Source organism: Propithecus coquereli, unplaced genomic scaffold (assembly GCF_000956105.1).
Source record: "Propithecus coquereli isolate 6110/MARCELLA unplaced genomic scaffold, Pcoq_1.0 Scaffold126, whole genome shotgun sequence".
In the NCBI taxonomy this organism is placed as follows: domain Eukaryota; kingdom Metazoa; phylum Chordata; class Mammalia; order Primates; family Indriidae; genus Propithecus; species Propithecus coquereli.
Window position 1 is genome coordinate 3,244,740 of NW_012136747.1, and position 18,317 is coordinate 3,263,056.

Below are 18,317 nucleotides of genomic sequence, written 5' to 3' on the forward strand. Positions count from 1 at the left end.
CTGAGATGTAATGGGGGACGCCCTGGCTGGTGAAGGGGACTGAGGACCATCTGAGGGGTGGGGGAAAGGGCCAATGCTCCTGTCCCCACACTCCCCCGTTGGATTGCAGCCTCCCACAATCCTCCTTGGCCAAGTCCTCCGCTGCCTTGGGCTGCAAACCAAGTCATGCTGAGGGAGGTGTGGTCCAGGTAAAGGCACTACGGGAGCCCCACATGGGCTTGCAGCAGGCAAAGCCAAGGGGCCTGGGCCACTCGGGCCAAGACTGCGAGGATGGCACAGAGGGAAGGAGACCACAGTGGGAAGGCTCTCGGAATGGTAGTGTCAAATTCTGCCACTGGCAGCAGGGAGGCTAAGGCCCATTCCCCTCATTCCACTCAGAGTCTAGTACAGGAGTCTACAGGGACTGGGCCACAAAGGCCACAGCAGCCAGTGTCCCAGCTCTCCCAGCTGCCTGTCACACCTTGAGTTCAGAGGCTAGAGCAAGGCTGGGACTCAGAGCCCCTGGCTCAGAGCCTTGTCCTCTTCCCTTTTATTCCACCAGTCTCTCGGGGGGACCAGAAGCACCAGGAAGCTCAAGTAAGGAGAAGCCAGGGTGCCGGGGCTGCCCTCGAGACCCCATCCTGATAAGGTATAAAGACATTCCCTCGCCCCACATGGGGACCCGCAGAGCGAGGTTGCCCAGCGGAGGGAGGGTCAGGCATAAAGGAGAACGGACACCAGTCAGGCTTCCACTTCATGTAAACAAGGCAGCAGTGACCCTGCCCAGCCACCGACAGTCTGGTGGAGGTGTGTGATCATCTTGAGATGCTTCAGACCCTCCCATTTGGGATTCAGGGTCCCCGAGGCCAGGATAGAGGCTGCAGGGCAGGAGGTCAGTTGGAGTCTGATGTGCAAACTGGTACAGGGTGTGACCTGTGTTCTCGACAGCCCAGGACAGGGCAGGTGGGCATCCACAGGTCTTGGTCACCACCGTCCTGTGGCTCAGGAAATCACGCAGTTGCTGGGCTTGGCACCAGGACTTGTTTTACCTGTGGAGGGAAGGGACACAGGCAGGGAAGGATGTGAGTGAAGCGCTCAGTGGATCTGCCTCCGGCCCCACCCTGTGCACCCTCCATACCTCAGATTCGGGGGCTGGGGTTACTGTCTCCCTCCCAAGCTGCTGATCTGGCAACCAGGTCAACAGGGCATCCAGAAAAGCAAAAGGAAAGACTTCTGCTGCACTGGCAGCCTCAGCAGGACCCCACTGGTTGGGACAACAAGGGATCTGCCTTCCCCTGACCAGAGGGGTGAGGCTGGGGGACGGATCCAGACTCCACAATCAACGACAATCGGCGACTTAGTCTTGCCAAGAGGCCGTTCACTGGCAGCCAATGTCACAGGCAGCGTCACAGCTCACAGAGCGCAACCACAGTCCTCTCCAGTGCTCTTCATGGTGGCCATGCCGTGAGCCAGGTGCCATTTGCCCTTTTCTACACCCAGGGCAGCGCGGTCCACAGCCCCCAGAGCCAGTGAGCGACAGTGCCAGAGCGGGTCTCGACAACCCAGTTCTAGCTCCAACCCAGTTCCGGCCGCCTACGCTGGAAGAAGACAAGCCTGTGCCTCAGAGCAGGCCCTGCCGGGGAGGACCGCGCTGCTTAGGGGATGGTTTGGAGGGAGAGGGTGGGGAGGAACACACTGCATGGAGGGCGGGACGGGGAGAGAAAGCTGCTCTCTTCCAGGCCGGAGACGCTCGTCTCTCCTCTTCCCCAGGCCTCCATTCCCACTTCCTTTACCACCCCAAGGTGAGGCTGGCAGTTTCTTTGGCTGGATTCCTGCTCCCTGATCAGAGGAGGAGGAAGGGGAGCTGCAAGGCAGACCTGACACCCCCCGCCCTGCGAGTTGGAGTCGGTGTCCTCGACGGCTGCCTGCCTTCCCCGGGTGGAGGCTGCGCGTTATTTCCCGCCAGTCAACCCCCACAGCAAGGCTGTCTCCCTGGCGCTCACACCACCTCCCCATATCACTTCAGTTGTGAGTTTAGTTAAGGTGGCGTCGGCCTCCTCTCCTGGGCTATGAGCAAGAGAGACACCGAACAGAGTCGGACTTGGAGCCCCAGTGCCGGCAGCACCTGCCCCGCTACGCACCCGCAGGCTGCTGCTCACGCCCGTTGCCGGCGCTTAGTAACCACGGCCTTGTCTGGGCTGGGCTGAACTGACTCTTCAGGACCCGCTACAAACCCAGCCGAGCCCTCCTTATCGGTGCTGCCCCAGACTCAGGCAGGAAGCTGCCCAGGAGGCAGGAGGGAAGATGGATGACTGTGCCCCGAGGGCTTGGGGGGCCGAGGATCTGGGGGTTCGCCTTCCATGGTGCTGCTGAGGGCCTTTCTGGTGTGGCTCTGCTGCAGTGATTAAATTCTGCCGTCCCAGAGCCCCCTCACTGCTGCAACGCACACCTCTGTCCCCATTTCCTGTCCTCGGGGGCTTGTTTTACTTGCTTGGCCTACTAAGCAGATGTCTGGTTCCTCCCCAGAGGCAGCCGCATTTTGCAGCAGGTAAGCAAATCAGGCCCCAGATCTCGGCGCAGGGGAAGAAGCTGGGAAGCAGCACAGCTCTGGGGGGCAGAGGTGGCAAGGGCGGAGGAGCCTGCTTCCAAGGCCTGCGCTGTGCTCACCGCCTCCCTGGAGAGGCCTGGGAGAGGCCGGGGTAGAGCCTGTCTTCACCAGGACGTGCTGCCACTATTTTACAGGGCCAGATGAGAGCCGGGAGAGAGAGCCCATACTCAGCATTCATCCCCACGCCTCTGGCAGAGAATGCGGTTTGAGAAAAATTCTTTGTGTTCCAACACTCCTTCAGTGCTCATGTACTGAGAGACTACCATGCGCAGGTGAATCAGGCCTGCTAAGCTCAATGGGGAAGAAAACATAAATGGCCAAAAAAAATTTTTTTACAAAGTATGTGTGGCATGGGTATGGTGGCCTGAAGAAGGCTAATGAGAGAGTCAAGCTTCAAAGGGGGGTAACCAGCCTGGGCAATATCGAGACCCCGTCTCTACAAAAAATAAAAATAGCTTGGGGTGGTGGTGTGCACCTACAGTCCCAGCTACTCAGGAGGCTGAGGTGGGAGGATCTCTTGAGCCCAGGAGTTCGAGGCCACAGTGAGCTATGATTGCACTAGACTGATCAATGAAGTGAGACTGTCTCTAAAAACAAAAAACAAAGGGGGATAACTGGAGGTGAGGCTGAAAACAGAGACACCAGTGGGAGGAAGGGGCCATGCAATGTAGTGGAGCAGCATGACGTAGATGCCAGGCTGGGGGGACAGCCTGGGGCACCCAGGACCTGCAGTTTGTCTGGTTTGCTGGCCAGCAAGGTAGTACAGCCGAGAGGGAGGCAGGGGACACCCATACGGAAGGCCACGACCAGGACAATGGGTTTCATCTTCCTATAGGTTTCAGGGCTTCACATTCCCTTCATCTGGAAGATTCTACCCCAATGTCCACATGGCGCTGTCCCTCCATTCCAGTCTCTGCTGCAGTGCCCCTGTGCCAGAGAGGCCTTCCCTGAGTGCCCTTCAGAAAGGGGTCACTCTCTGCCCCTCTCCAGTATAACATGCTCCACGGTGCAGGGACTTGTTCATTCTGTTCCTGCTGCACCAGGTACTTAGAACAGTGCCCAACACAGAGCAGATATTTCACAGATACATATTTGTTGAACAAAATGAATGAGTGGGCAATGGCAAACTACTCAAGGGTTTAGAGGACTACTAATAACCGCAGTGCCAATGGCAGCGATGGCAGATGTGGGTCGGGTGATGTTCGCACCCTCGCTCACCTAGTACTCCCTGGGGTGGTGATGTGTGCCCTGGCCAGGCCCAGGAGAAATTAGAAGGAAAGAGGGATTATGATGCCCGCCAGTAAGAATGAGGACAGCTGCCTCTTTTCTAGAGCTGAGTGGGATTGGTCCCTCAGAAGACACTCACTCTGCTCCCCTCACCCACTCTGTGAGCAGAACCCCTCGCCCCTGCTGAGAAGGGCACTCAGGTTTATCAGATCAGACTGCAGCCTCCAAACACCAGCTGGGGACTGACCCGTGCTTCTCAGGGCTGCACTGAATTTTGAAGCCCTGCCTTGACAAGACAGCACTGAGCAGACTGATCCTAGCCCCGGGGTCCACGGGTCCTTACGAAACTCTGAAGCCAGGAAGCACTTCCCCAACATTCCATCCCTGACAGGGACCCAGATTTCCAGGAGAGAGATCTGAGACCCCCAACCTGCGGCGATGACACAGGAGAGCCCGAAGTCCCCAAATCCAGGAGCCCAGTGGTCACAGCTCTACAGAGTCAGAACACGCTGCCAGCCAGGGTAGCCCATCCACACATGAATGAGGGGAAGCCAGGAGAGTTCTGGAAAGGCACTGTCACTGCAGGTCACCTCACAGAACTGTGGGAGGAAGAGCCTGGGCCCAGGGGCCCTGGGGAAAGTAATGACCCAGAGGCACTCTGGAAGTTACTCCCCTCCTCTGCCTCTCAGCTGGTAGGGCAGCAGGGGAAGGGCCGGTCCTATATTCAGGCCTCTGCCCTTCCCAGCAGTCTTTAGGGATGTAGGGAAATGGTGGCAATCCTAGCCTTCTGGAGACAGCCGTGATGCTCTGCAGAAGGCCCTGGAGGCAGGAGACCACACTGCCCTGTCCTCACTGTGTGACCATGGACACAGGGGTGTGCCTCTGTGTACCTCAGGGGTTTCGTTTGTGAGACGCTGTCATCAGGCAGGATGGCTGGGAGGACAACGCCAGTTCTGTGTGACAGCATATAGTGAGGGTATCTCCCTGAGGGGACCGCGTGGGGTTTCAGGCATAGCATCTGGAACCTCCTCCCCCAGCCTGGCAGCACCCTGGGAGCAGGGTCTTGTCTGAGTGTCCTCTGTGTCACTGCAAAGTCTCTGGCCTGAGGACCCCCACATTGGAGAACCACACGGGAACATCAGAGCCCTTAAGGTAAGGACTGTATTCACGGCATTTTTAATGAAGCTCTGCACTGACTGCTGCTCCCAGAGAGCCTGGGCAGAGCTCTGGGATGGGCGCAGACGGCTAGCCCCGGGAAAGGCGGCGCGCGGGTGCAGAAAGGAGCAAGGTCCAGCTGAGGTGAGAGGCGCCCGGCTTCGGCCACTAGAGGGGGCTGCGAGCCTTCAAACCACTGGGCAGCCCCGCACCCCCAGGCATCCACAGCCCCACAGGTTCCCCCAAGGGCCACACCTGGGGTTGCAAAAATCTGCATGCCGTTTGACAACTATATACTTCTTATCAAGCAATTTTACAGGCTGTCAGTTCTTAGCTTTTTCTATTTTTCTCTCTGATGACAGAATCTGTCACCAATCCAGGTTCTCCCTTGACAAGAGGGCAGCAGAGAAAGAAAGAACAGAGTCAGAATCTGAACTCGAGGGGACCCCAGAAACCTCCCCTGGCTCACCCCTCCTCTTCTAGATGAGGAAACAGCCCTGGGTGGAGGGGGCAGGATGTGTCCTGAGGAGAGGCGGTGACGGCTGTGCTGGGGGGAAGGGGAGCCAAAGTTCTCACTAGTTCCCAGCTGGGAGCCCCACTCTGTTGGGCACGACCCCTCACATGCCCGGTCCTAGCTGCCAAGCGGCTGCCACAGGAGGGAGGCACTGAAACAGCCGCTCGGGCCAACATCCGGGAGGCTGAAGGCCAGCAGCGGCCCTCCTGCTTCGCCCTGCCTCTGCGGGGAGAGAGAAGCAGGGAGAGGAAAGGTCTCACTAGAGAGCGTGAATTTCAGGGCCGCAGGTATGGGGTGCCCAGCCAGGTGGGCAGGGGCTGTGCTGGAGGGGGCCGCTCTGTGTTTCTCCTGAAGGGTGGAAAGGAGGAGGGCGATGGCTCTGGGCATCAGACGCTCTGCGGGGAGCTTCCCAAGGGCACAGGCAGGGTCTGCCTGGCTGGCTCTGGGCACTGTGTGCAAACACTAGGGAGCAGCAGCAGTGGCAGCCACCGCAGCAGTTGTTCATGCAGGGGACCCCGATGCTGCTGAGAGACACATTGAAGGCAGCAGGAAGGGACAAGACAATGGGCCTTGCGTTTCCATGGAAACACCACCTCAGGGTGAGGGGCTGAAGGAAGGGAAAGCTCCCACTTCACTTCCAGTCAGGACGTGGGAATCAGTCCTTGTTGCGGGGCCTGCCCCTCCCCCTCCTTTCCTGCCAGGTGTTCACCATGGCAACCCTCCTCCACAGCAGAGGTGCAGAGCGGTAGCAGCATCTGGTGCTGGGGGGCCAGGCAGCCCAGGAAGAATGGGGACAGGCTAGCTACCCTTCTGCTGACAGGACATGGCCCCAGGCCCAGGCCTGGGTTTGAATCCTGGCTCTACTACCATTTCCTATTCCCTGAGACCACTTAATTCACCTCTCCGAGCTTCCACCTGCCACTTCTGTGCTTGAAGGTTGCTGTGAGGGCGGAGGGCAGAGAGCACCTATGCAGGACCCAGCAGGTGGAGGTGCTTAGCCAGTGTTTCCAGGCCAAATGGAGGTAAAGGCCTGGTGCCTCTGCTATGCCCACAGCCACAGAGACGCCCAAGCCTGTTCTAACTCTAAGAAGCAAATTTATCTGACATTTCCTGAGCACAGAGTGTGCCAGGGTCTGTAGCAGGTGCTGGGGAACCAGCAGAGGGGAAGATGGTTGTGGTCCCTGCTCCGAAGCTACTTGAGATCAGGTCAAAGCTGGGGCTTCAGGGAACGTGTGGGTCCCAGGAGCCCTCAGGCTGCACGGGATGAGACCTCAGTCCCAGCCATCACCTACGTTGCCAGCCAGGGAGCCTAGTTCTCATTGCTCTAAAGCCCCACAGCCACAGAGGGAGAAACCCACCACGGAAACCCCTCCAACTCAGGGATGCCGAGATGAGAAAGGCACCACCACAGCCCTGGCTGTCACCACCAGCCTCCTTGAAGGCCACAACAGAGACTGCTCCAGGGAAAAAGATAAAGACCAGGGCTCTTGGGGATCCCAGAGACACAGGCTTTCTAGAATGATCTCTCCCAGAGGGTAAGCAGCAGGGCGAACACCACTCATCAGATAGAAAAACAAACTATTTACAACAGAGACAGGAGAGTGGGTCAGGGCACTGGTAGGGCACAGGTGAGGGTGGGGTGTGTTTGACCAGGTGAGATCCTGACAATAGGAGATCCAGCAAGGAACAAGGTTTGCTAGAAAGAGCTCTAGACTTCAAGCCAGGGGTGGAGCCTTAGCCCTGCCACCCAGCTGTGCTGAGCCTCCATTTCTTCATTTACAAAGGAGACTCTTTCTAAGCTTACTTTATTTACTTGAGTTATCGTGAGGGCCAATGTGAATGTCCTCTAAGAGTAGTAATGAAAGCTCTCAGACTACTCCATGGCCAGCATTATACTGGGTACTTTATAGCCTCAGAATAGCTGGGCAAGGCAGGCATCATTCTCCCCTTTCAGAGAAGAGGAAACAAACTCAGAACTGCAGTGACTTGCCCAAGGCCACGAGGCAGACACAGGCCAGAGCCAGAATGGGAAGCAAGGCCCTCTGACCCCAGAGCGCCCGCTCTCCCCGTGCTGGTAGGTGGACGGCTGCCCCTCTGCAGACACGAGGCACTGCTCCTTGATGGGGCCAGATGCAGGGCCGGAAGCCTGGGGAGGCACTGGCCCCAAGGGAAGAGGACTCACCTGGGACAACAGCACTGGAACCCTCACTGGGCCTCCTCCCCATCAGAAACTCCACTTCGGCAGAGGTCTCGGTGGAGAGGGAGCTGGCCGTGCCATTGGGCACTGCAGGCCTCTTGGCCCGTCGACTCAAGAACCTGCTGCCAAAGCGCTTGCCACCCTCCTTGGCTGGGGCAGCCTCCCCGTTGGCAGCTTCTGCTGTGCCATTTCGGGTAGGTGCCTCTCGGGATTTGGGCTTCAGGTCTATGTGCATGTGAGAGACCATCCTGCCATCCTTTCGGCTCAGCTCTCCTGAGGGAAGGGGCTCCACGGCGGGCAGCACCTGCTCCACTGTAACCAGGTCATTCAGGAAGCTCTCCAGGCGCCGAGCTGACTCACGACCTCCACCACCCTCCTCCTGCCCCTCTGGGCTGCTGCCAGCCTCCTGCTGTTGCCGGGTGGCCCAGCGCATCATCTCGCCCGGCGGGTGGCGGCTGCCTGACACCAAGGCGTACTTGGGGTTGATAAGCTTGCGGGCCACAGTGGACGAGTAGTTGAGGCCAAGCCTGCCTGCCAGGCCCAGCTGCCGGTACAGGTCCACCTCCTCGGAGATGGCGTACAGCTCCCGGAACTCTACATCGAAGGGCTCCACGTTCTGCCCTGTCAGGAGGAGGAGAAGGTTCCTGTCCACGTAGGAGGAACTCCATGTGAACCTGGGAGCATGGGGACAGAACAACAAGACACGTGTGTCCAAGCCTCTCTTGCTCTGCTTGCAGCCACCTCACACCCCCTTGCCCTACCCCAACCTCGTTGTGCCATCGCCAGACCCCTTGCTACTCAGTGGAAGGCACCTCCAGGCCTCCATGCTGGACTGTTCTCCCTCCACTGACCCAAACCCTTCGTTTCTCCAGACTTTGGCCTCAAATGCAGAAAGCAAGCAGCAGAGGCAGGGAAGAGGTTGAGACATCAGGCCTGGACTCACACCAGCTTACACCCTGGCGTGCCTTGCAAAGCGGAGCTCACGGGACACATGCCAGAGTCGTCGCGAGGCTCACATGACATAATTTACATAAAACATTTAGGCACAAACACACATTTAATAAAAAGTAACTGCTGTTGCCACCATTATTAATATTATCCCATTCCTTATTGGTCCTTCTCTGAATTTTTAGAGCACTTAAGTGTGTGCAAAAACCGATCCTTTAATGAAAAAACAAAAACAAAACTCATCCTTTAACCACATAAGAGAACTTACGCCATTTATTAATTGTTTCATGTGCTTGGGTATCTCTTCTCCTCAACTAGATTTGAATTTACTTGGAGGGCAGAGACTACACAGATGCAGTCTCTCATGTTCCTGGTAATTTACTTTTAAATCAAAATTCTGAAGACATTCCTGCCATACCACACTCTCACATTTCTTTCCCAGGTCTGGTCCATTCTTCCTACTTGTCCCACCCACCAACTAGCCTCAAAATGCAACTGGTTGCAACTGGACCATGAAAGGTAGGCAGAGCTTAATGCCCAGTAAGAGTTGACTCTCTTTCTAAAATAACTCATCAACTAGAAAGTTTGAGGGAAGGGACTGGGCAGGAGGCTGTTCTTTGCCATTAGATCAGTTAGTACTTCTTAAAACTCATGACTGTGGAGGTTCCAGTCTAGCACTTTCCTGAACGGTTACCAAGAATAAGGCCTCTTGGGCCCTTCTCTGACTTGGCCCAACTCACCTGTAAGATCCAGTGGCTACTTTGTCACCATCCACCATCAGGAACCTTGATGACAGGGTCCCCTTGATCTTCCCCATGGGCATGTAGAAGCCGATGCCTGTCACGGAGCGGACACGGATGTTCTGTTGAGAAGAGGAGAAGGGCCCCGACACCCAGTTTGGGTGGGCCTAGCAGGCTCTGCACCAAGTCTTTGCTTCGGTCGGGGAAGAGCCAGCTTGTCCACGGACCCCGCCTGCTGGCTCCTGCTGCCTTCACGAGAGTCTCTGCTTCCTACAGCCTTATACACGAACCCCTCTTTGGTGAGCAGGAAGAAGTCCCCAAGTCTTGCTTTGGGCATGAACAAGCCCAGAGTGGATCCTACCTGTTCCCACAGCTGACCAGGAGAGAATTACAGCCCTAACTTTGAACCTGACAGTGAAGTCAGTGATTCTTCAGGCTGACCACCCCAGGACTGGGCCAGAGCTGCCTCCTTCAGCCTCAGCGGCCTTGGGATAAAATTTAAGCCGGGCATATAATTTAGTGGTTATCAGTTCAGAGTCAAGGCTTTAGACAGAAGGAAAGGAGTTGAGATCTTACCGTTTACCTGAGTCTCTGAACTGGGGAAGAGACAGAAACGGAGCCAGAGGAAGGGGCAGAGGGAGTTTCTGTCTTCTTCCTGCCCACCCTCCTACACCCCCGCTCCAGTGGGACAACTTACCCGAATACGGAAGTCAGTGAGTTGCAGGCCCTGACACATCTCCAGGAAATACTTCACCCCTGCCTCGTCCAGGATGATGTACACTGGGACCCGGCGCTTAGAGGCGGCATCCACAATGTCTTGGAAGATATCACCGTCAGTGAAGAGGTCCATGACCACAGCAATAACCTGGACAGGGAAGGACACTGGTGAGGCACGTTGTGACTAAACACCTACAGACACACACCCCACCCACAAAGGACCAGCTCACCCTGGGATAACGGTGGCCAAGAGTCAAAAACTCTGCCACTCCTGGGTCTCCACGCCCCCACCCACCTCTGAGCAGATCTGAGCCCAGGAGATGGGCCTGGGGGTGCAGGCCATGCTGCTTATACCTCCTCCTGGACAAATCCCCCTCACCCCCCCTGCCCCCAACCCGGGGATTTTCCAGCAGCTCTTCAGAAGCCCTATCAGGGGAGATCTAGAAGCCTGAGGAAAGTTGCTCCTGGTGCCCTAGAGAAACAAACAAGCGTAAGGAGATGCCATCGCTGAGATGCAAGGGGCGGGCTCGTTTCCACAAGTCACAGATCTGCTCAGACATCACTTTCTCAGCAGGCCTGGGTGCTTTGATCTCCCTGCAGCTGTGCAAATCCCTGTGCTTCCCCAAGCACAGATCTGGGCAGAGCTCCAGCTGGCTTGGATTCCCTGGCCTCCAGGTGTCCATCCCATCCCACCCCATCCTCAAATCGCGGTCACCGCTCAGGACTGCTCATGTACAAAAGTCAGTCCTGATTACCCAACCTGGAAGGTGAGGCCTTTTGCAGCCTGGGACAGATCCAGCTTTCTGACCATAGCTGCCTCCAGTTTCCTATACACACCAGCCTCTGCTCCAGCCACAAGGGTTTTCTTATCGGCCCCAAACATTGTGCACATGACACAGAGGAAAGGGCCTTGGCTTGGGGTCTGATCTGGTTTTAACCTTGGATCCACCACTTTCTATTGATGTGACCTTAGGCAAGTCACTAAACTTTAATGAGCCCCTGTTTCCTCATCTGCAAAGTGGGGATACTGGGACTTTGCCATGAGGGTTAGGGACAATATCTGTAAAGCACCAAACACAATGTCTGGAGTGTAATAAGTCCTCAATAAATGGTGGCTGTTTGCATAGCTCAGGGAGCCTGCTTGCCCTTGTAACTGAAAGCGCAGACTCTGAAGTCAGGCAGACGGGCCTGGGATATCACCTCTATGGCTGCCCTGGGCTTCCTGGCAGCAACATGGAGCCAATACCTGCGCCTGTCTCAGAGTGTTGTTGTAAGGACTTAGTGAGGCGAACCATGAAAGCACGAACGCAGGACCTGCACACGTAAGCTCCCCTAGTCACCATCGCCAGCGCCACCTACGCACACGCTCTGCTGTTACCTCTGCCTCTAAAGCCTCCCCGCCCCCGCATTCATACAATATCATGGAAAGCTCTTCACAGTTCTTGCATTTTGAGAAAGGAAAAAAAAAGCCTTTTTATCTGAGGAATCCAAGATAAAATCCCTTTAAAACTACCAGGCCCAAAGATGCACTGACATGTGACAGCAGTCACTTCCTACTCCCCCTTGAGCTAAGTAATCACCTGTGAAGCCACTAGTTATATGGGTTCTAGCCTGAATGACACCAAGTAGCCATACAATGCCACACGCCCTATAGTTCAAAAATGCACATCTGATCCTAACAACCCGATTTCGGTGAAGCAGTGAGAATTCCTGACCGACTTTGCCCCCCTCCTGATTGATCCTCTTTTCATTAGAAACCTGAGCCTCTCCTCTGTTCCCCGAGCACTGTCCAAGGCAAGCTGGAAGTGTGTCCCAGGCTGCAGTCCTAAACCTCGGCCCATATAAACTCTCCATACTAATTTTGCCTCCGCTTCTTCCTCTTAGGTGGACATATCGATGGTCATCCATGCAAGCGGCACAAACGACTGCTGAGCCCCACAGGCAGAGTGAGGATCTAAAAACAGGTAAGCTACAATTGATAACCTCAAGGGCTTAATCCAGGTGGAATGATAAGATCTTTACACAAAATACCTGCACATAAGGTAAATGAGTTAAATGCCTGAGGAGTTGCACAAAGGACATGTGATGTGGGTTAGAGGGGGATGGGGGAGAGAGAGATCACTTGCAGTCAGGGGAGAACAAGAAAGACTTCCCCAAAGAAGCCGAAGCTTGAAGAATGGGAAGCCTCTGGGCAGCGTGAGAAAGGCGCGGGCAGGAGAACCGAGCAGGGAAGCTGGCCAGCGGGAGGAGGTGGTGGAAGCTTCACCTGCCTGAGGAAGGGTCACCTTTTTCTAATCTACACACAGATGCCACATGGCCTCACAGGGGCTGACGAGGGGAACATTTCAGGCAAAGGGCACAGCACAAATGAAAGCACTGTAATGGTTAATTTTATGTGTTAACTTGGCTGGGCCATGGCACCCAAATATTTGGTCAACATTATTCTGGATGTTTCTATGAAGGTGATTTTTGGATGAGATTAAAATTTAACTCAGTGGACTGGTCAAGCAGATTACCCTCCATAATGTGGGAGGGTCTCATCCAATCAGTTGAAGGCCTTAATAGAACAAAGACTGATCTCCCCCAGCAAGTAGGAATTCTGTTGGCAGACTGCAACCATTCCCTCCAGCCTGCCAGCCTGTCCTGGAGATGTGGGACTTGACTCTCCACAATTCCATAAGCCGATTCCTTAGACTTGATCAATGTCTGTCTGTCTGTCTGTCTCTCTTTCTCTCTCTCTCTCTCACTCACACACACACACACACACACACACACACACACACACACACACACTTCCCATTGGTTCTCTTTCCCTGGAGAACCCTGATACAGGTACCGAGGATGGGAATTAACCTGTACCAAATACTTTCAGTACCCCATGCTGTTGTGTGTGCTTTAGGTAAATTTTCTAATCTGGTCCTCACAACTATTCTACAAGGAAGGGTTGTTATTCCCACTTCACAATCAAGGAAGTAAACACACAGAGGGGCAGAGTAATACGTCGGAGGTTACGAAGCCAACATGCGGCAGAGCAAGGTGCTCGGGTCAACCTGGCTCCAGGGCCTTCATCTCACTGCTTCATGGAGAAGGGAGCTCTGCGAGGTATTTTAGAAACACCAAATCCAAAACTGGTCCTTTAGAAAGACTAAACAAGATAGACAAAATTCTGGCAAGACTGACAAAATGAGAGGAGAGGTCAATAAAATACTGAATGAAAAAAGAGAAATAACTACAGACATAATAGATTTTTTTTTTTTTTTGAGACAGAGTCTTACTCTGTCACCCGGGCTAGAGTGCCGTGGCGTCAGCCTAGCTCACAGCAACCTCAAACTCCTGGGCTCAAGTGATTCTTTTGCCTCAGCCTCCCGAGTAGCTGGGACTACAGGCATGCACCACCACACCCAGCTAATTTTTTCTATTTTTGGGAGAGACAGGGTCTTGCTCTTGTTTAGGCCGGTCTCAAACTCCTGAGCTCAAGCAATCCTCCTGCCTTGGCCTCTCAGAGTACTAGCATTACAGGCATGAGCCACCGCACCCAGCCCATAATAGATATTTTTAAGAAATAGTAACAATGGTTAGAAAAAAATTATATATTATACATTAGTGAATCTGAAAAGGCCAATGACATGGCTAATACACTAAAAAGGCAAACTAAACATAATATGCCATAATCAAGTAAAGTTTACCCTAGGAATGTAAAGATGATTCAACATCAGAAAATGTATCATTTTAATTTAAAACATTCATGGGGTCAAGGAGGAGAAAATCATGTATTATCTTAATAATTAAAAAAGCATTTAATAAAGCTAAATCCCTATTTGTGATTACAATTCTCAGAAAACTAAAAATAGATGGTAAAATCTATCTACCAAAACCCACATGAAACATTTTAGTTAACAGAGAAACTTAAGATGCATTCCCTTTAAGTCTCAGGAAAGTCAAGGATACTCACTGTTGCTACTACTCTTCAGCATTGTATTGTCCTAACCAAATGCAGTAAGACACCAAAAAGAAATAAGAGACACAAGATTAAAGGAAACAAACCTACCAGTATTTAGAAATGATATAATTTTCATAGATAATCCAGTAGAATCAAGAGAAAAGCTATTAGAATAAGAGAATTTGGCAAGATTGCCAGATACAAGAAAAACTTACAAAAATCAATAGCCTTCTTCTACTGCAGTAATAATCAACTTAAAAGAAAGAAAGAAAGAAAGAGAGAGAGAAAGAGAAAAAGAAAGAGAAAGAGAGAAAGACCCACTAATAATTGCAACCTAAGCACATAGTATCTAGAAATTAGTATCTTTAGGGAGAAATTTTCAAAACCCTATGAAAGGACACTTAAAAATACATAAATAAATAAAGAGATAAATCATGAAAAGATACTATGATTTACTATCTTAAAAATTCAATACTCCCCATATTAATAAAAGTCAAAGTAATTCCAATAAAAGTTCAGTAAATGTTTTTGAGAAATTCAAGTGCTTCGAGGATATGAAGAAGAATAGAGATCTACAAACCACTACATCAATTTTAAAAAAGAAAAGCCAAAAGGGGACATTCGTCCAACAGAGAGTAATATATACTACAGAGCCATAGTAATAAGAATTGTAGTACTCAGGGTAGGAAGTGACAAATGGACCAGTGGAACAGAATGGTGAGACCAGAAACACACACACACACACACACACACACACACACACAACTTTATGTATAATAGGGGTAGAACCACAACTCAGTGGAGAAAAAATGCTGTTTGGTAGATGCTATTGGGGAAATTGGCTTACTATAATATATAGAGAAAAATAAAGGTGGATCCGTCCCTACCTCACCACCATACATAAAGGCGAATTTCAGGTAGGCTAAATACCTAAATGTGGAAGATAAAACTAATAAGAGAATTTATGAAATGTAGAAAAATATCTTCATGACATAGGGCAAGAAAAGATTTAAGGTTCCAAAAGCACAAACTGTAAGGCAAATAAAATAAAATTTAAAAGATGCATTTGACAAATTGGGGATTTTGCTGTTCAAATAAAGAGGTCATAGACAGAGGTAACTGATAGGTGACAGGAAGTGCAGTGTCTACAACCAAAAAGAATATTACACATGGGATCCACACAAATCAGCAAGAAAAAGACAGGAAACTAATTAGAAAAATGGGCAAAGGATATGAAGAGCCAATCCCAGGAGGAGATACCTGAATGGCTAATAAGTATATAAAAAGCAGATCTCGTTAGTAATCAGAAAATTCAGATTAAAACAAAGAGATGAGAGACAGAAAAAGAGAGAGAGAGAATGTGTTATAAGATTAACTAAAAACTAGAAAGTTGGATAATCCTAACTGTTGATAAGAATGGGAGAACCCTCATTCACTGCTGGTGGGAAGGAACAATGGTGCAGCTATTCTATAGAGCAACGGGCAGAACTTAGTGGATTTAAGTATGTGCATAACAACAAGCTAGCAAAACCACTCTTGGCCAGGCACCCTGGGAACCTCTTGGATCTCTGCACGGGTCTATAAGGGGACAGGCACAAAGATGCTCACTGCAGCTTTTTTGGAGACAGCAAGCAGCTAGCAATAACTTAGGTGTCTATCTCTAGATGACTGGGTAAGGAAAATGTGAGGAATGTGATAGAATGTTTTATAGCAAATAGAAGCAACAAACTAGTTCCACATGGAGTAACTCGTGTAGTTCTTTTTAAAATGGATATTCCAGCCAGGTACGGTGGCTCACACCTGTAATCCCAGCACTCTGGGAGGCTGAGGTGGGATGATCAATCAATTGAGGCCAGGAGTTTGAGGTAGCCTGGCAACATAGTGAGACCCCGTTTCTACAAAAAATAAAAAAATTAGCCAGGTGTGGTGGCATGTGCCTGTCGTCCCAGCTACTTGGGAGGCTGAGGCAGGATGCTTGCTTGAGGCCAGAAGTTCAAGGCTGTAGTGAGCCATGATTGTGCCACTACACTCCAGCCTGAGTGACAGAGCAAGACCCCACCTCTTAAATAAATGAAATGGATATTCCATTTCATGGCATGGTGAAAAAAAAAAAAAGAAAAAAACGGATCATTCGATTGAAAATGTTAGAGAATGGGATCTCCAGTACCATTTATGTAAATAAAAACACAGTACATAAAGTAACACTGCATGCTTTTCAAGGATATAAACATGCCCAGGAATATATACTGAACACATGAAGGTGGCTGCCTACAGAAGGAGAAAGGAGAGGAGGGAAGACGAAAGGAGAAATTCAGAGGGACCTTCCACGGATCGGTGATAGCAGAGGACTGTGAAGTGAGGTCCACAAACAGCTGTTTGCACTTGAGGTCCCAAAAAGCCAGCCAACTGACCAAACAAAAACCACATTCGAGTCCTCCGGCTGGGCTGGCACAGTTCAGGGCAGGTACGGGGCAGGTACGAGACGGCTGGGCTGGATCACGGAGGGTTCTGGCGTGAGCGCCGCAGCGTTTAGGCTTGGTTCCATCAGAAACGCAGTTCCTGGGCCAGATGCCTGATACCATCTCGTGGTGCTCTTGAGATTTTATCTCCCAAGTGCTGTCCAGGCCAGAGTTCATTGTCTTCTCATTTCTGAACTCTCACAGTTGACTCATGTCCTTGACTGACTGGTTCACGGAAGCACTTCTCAGATTCACACTCTTCCTTTTGTTTTGTAATTGAAAAATAAGCAGCGACTGGCCTAAGGATGTCGGAGAGGCAGCAGTCCCCAGGGCCTGGCTTTCAGGAGGCTTGGTCTGCAACACCCTGGTGAGAGCCAGCCATCTGTGTCACTACCAATTAAACAACGAAATATCTGTAGTAGGAAAAAAATCAATTGCTCACGGACTCCTGCAATCTACTTGTGGAGAAGTGATAATTACCCTCCGCTTTGGCCTCTGAGGGCCCTGCTTGACATCCAGGCCCAGAAAAACCAGCTCCCCACTCCTTCTGCCAGGTATCTGAATGCCCATGTGATTTTCCATGCCAAGCCAAACGTCAAGGCTCTCAGTGTAGATGCAAAATCGGGTTTTAAAAAAGGATGTCACTGGCTCAGAACCCAGGGAAACAGAGTTTGTCAGGACAGAAAATCACCCCTCTTCCTGGCTGGCTCCCTACCCCCAGTGTCCTTTACCTGGTCACTAGCTGATACGAAACACCGGGAGAGAGGTTAATTTGAGGTGGCAGTAGTTTTTATAAGCTGTCGCAGGCATGCTGGCAAAGAGGCTCTGATGTTGTAAGACTTCTCGTCGGGTGTTTCATGAGCTCAACATCTCCTCATTTGATGTCCTGCCTAGGCAGCAGGGTGAGGAGTGAGGAGGGGGGGTTAGGGAGGCTCAGAATGTCCCTCTATCTGCCATTCAACTTTAATTAAACTGCCAGCTTTTCCGGTTCTCCTTCTGGACGCTTTAATAACCATTAGATAACGAAAATGACAAAAAGGGCTCTACCTTGCCTATATGCCCCTGGTGTTTGGATGACCCAGGCTGCAGAAGGCACCACTCTGCCAGAGGTCCACACACACAGATCTTGCTGCTGCTTGGACGTGTCCACCAGCCTCCCCCACAGGCACCCCCAAAACCAACATCCTCTCAGGCACCCTGGCCAGAAGCCCACACCTACCAGCCTCCTCCTCCTCCTCCCCACTGACCAAATCCCATGGGTTGCCGACTCCAGTAGCTCCCCACTTTGGGGACCTTCTCTGGGTCAACTCCTTTCTGTTTCCGCTAGAAACGCTGCCCTAGCTCACACCCTCCTCATTTCCTCATTCCAACTTCTGCAACAGCTTCCTAACCGCTCTCTCCTGCTCCATCTCCACCGTCCCATTCATTCTCTGCGGCAATAATCCCCCTAAAACAACAGACTCATGAACCACTGCGTCCTGTAGCCCTCAGGAGTGGTCCCAACTCCTTGACTTGGCGTTTGTGGGGCCCTATGATGGGCCCTTTTTCTCATCTCCAGCTTCGTCTTGGGCCATATCTCACCTCTGCCCCAGTTTCTCAGCCACACAGAATGACCTATGGTTACCTTAACACAGTGTCTCACTGTGGCACCACTGACCTCTGGGGCTGGATGATTCTCTGTTGTTGTGGGATGTTTAGCAGCATCCCAGGACTTGACCCACCAGATGCCAGTAGCATCACCCCCAGTCATGACAACCAAAAATGTCTCTAGACATTGACAAATGTCTCTTAAGAGGCAAAATTGTGCCCCTCGCCCTCAAGAACCTTGTACGT

General features: G+C 51.9%; 1 protein-coding gene across 1 annotated transcript in view; it reads right to left on the reverse strand.

The window, feature by feature from the left end:
* Positions 1-500: 500 nt before the first annotated feature.
* FAM83F (family with sequence similarity 83, member F) overlaps positions 501-18,317 on the reverse strand; it is a 31,869-nt gene continuing 14,052 nt past the window's right edge. The window contains exons 2-5 of the mRNA XM_012638070.1: positions 10,066-10,233; positions 9,369-9,490; positions 7,666-8,354; positions 501-1,028 (exon numbers count right to left, since the gene is read on the reverse strand). Of these exons, the coding sequence (XP_012493524.1) occupies positions 982-1,028; positions 7,666-8,354; positions 9,369-9,490; positions 10,066-10,233 (1,026 nt within the window). The 3' untranslated portion in view covers positions 501-981. The remainder of the gene's footprint in view (positions 1,029-7,665; positions 8,355-9,368; positions 9,491-10,065; positions 10,234-18,317) is intronic.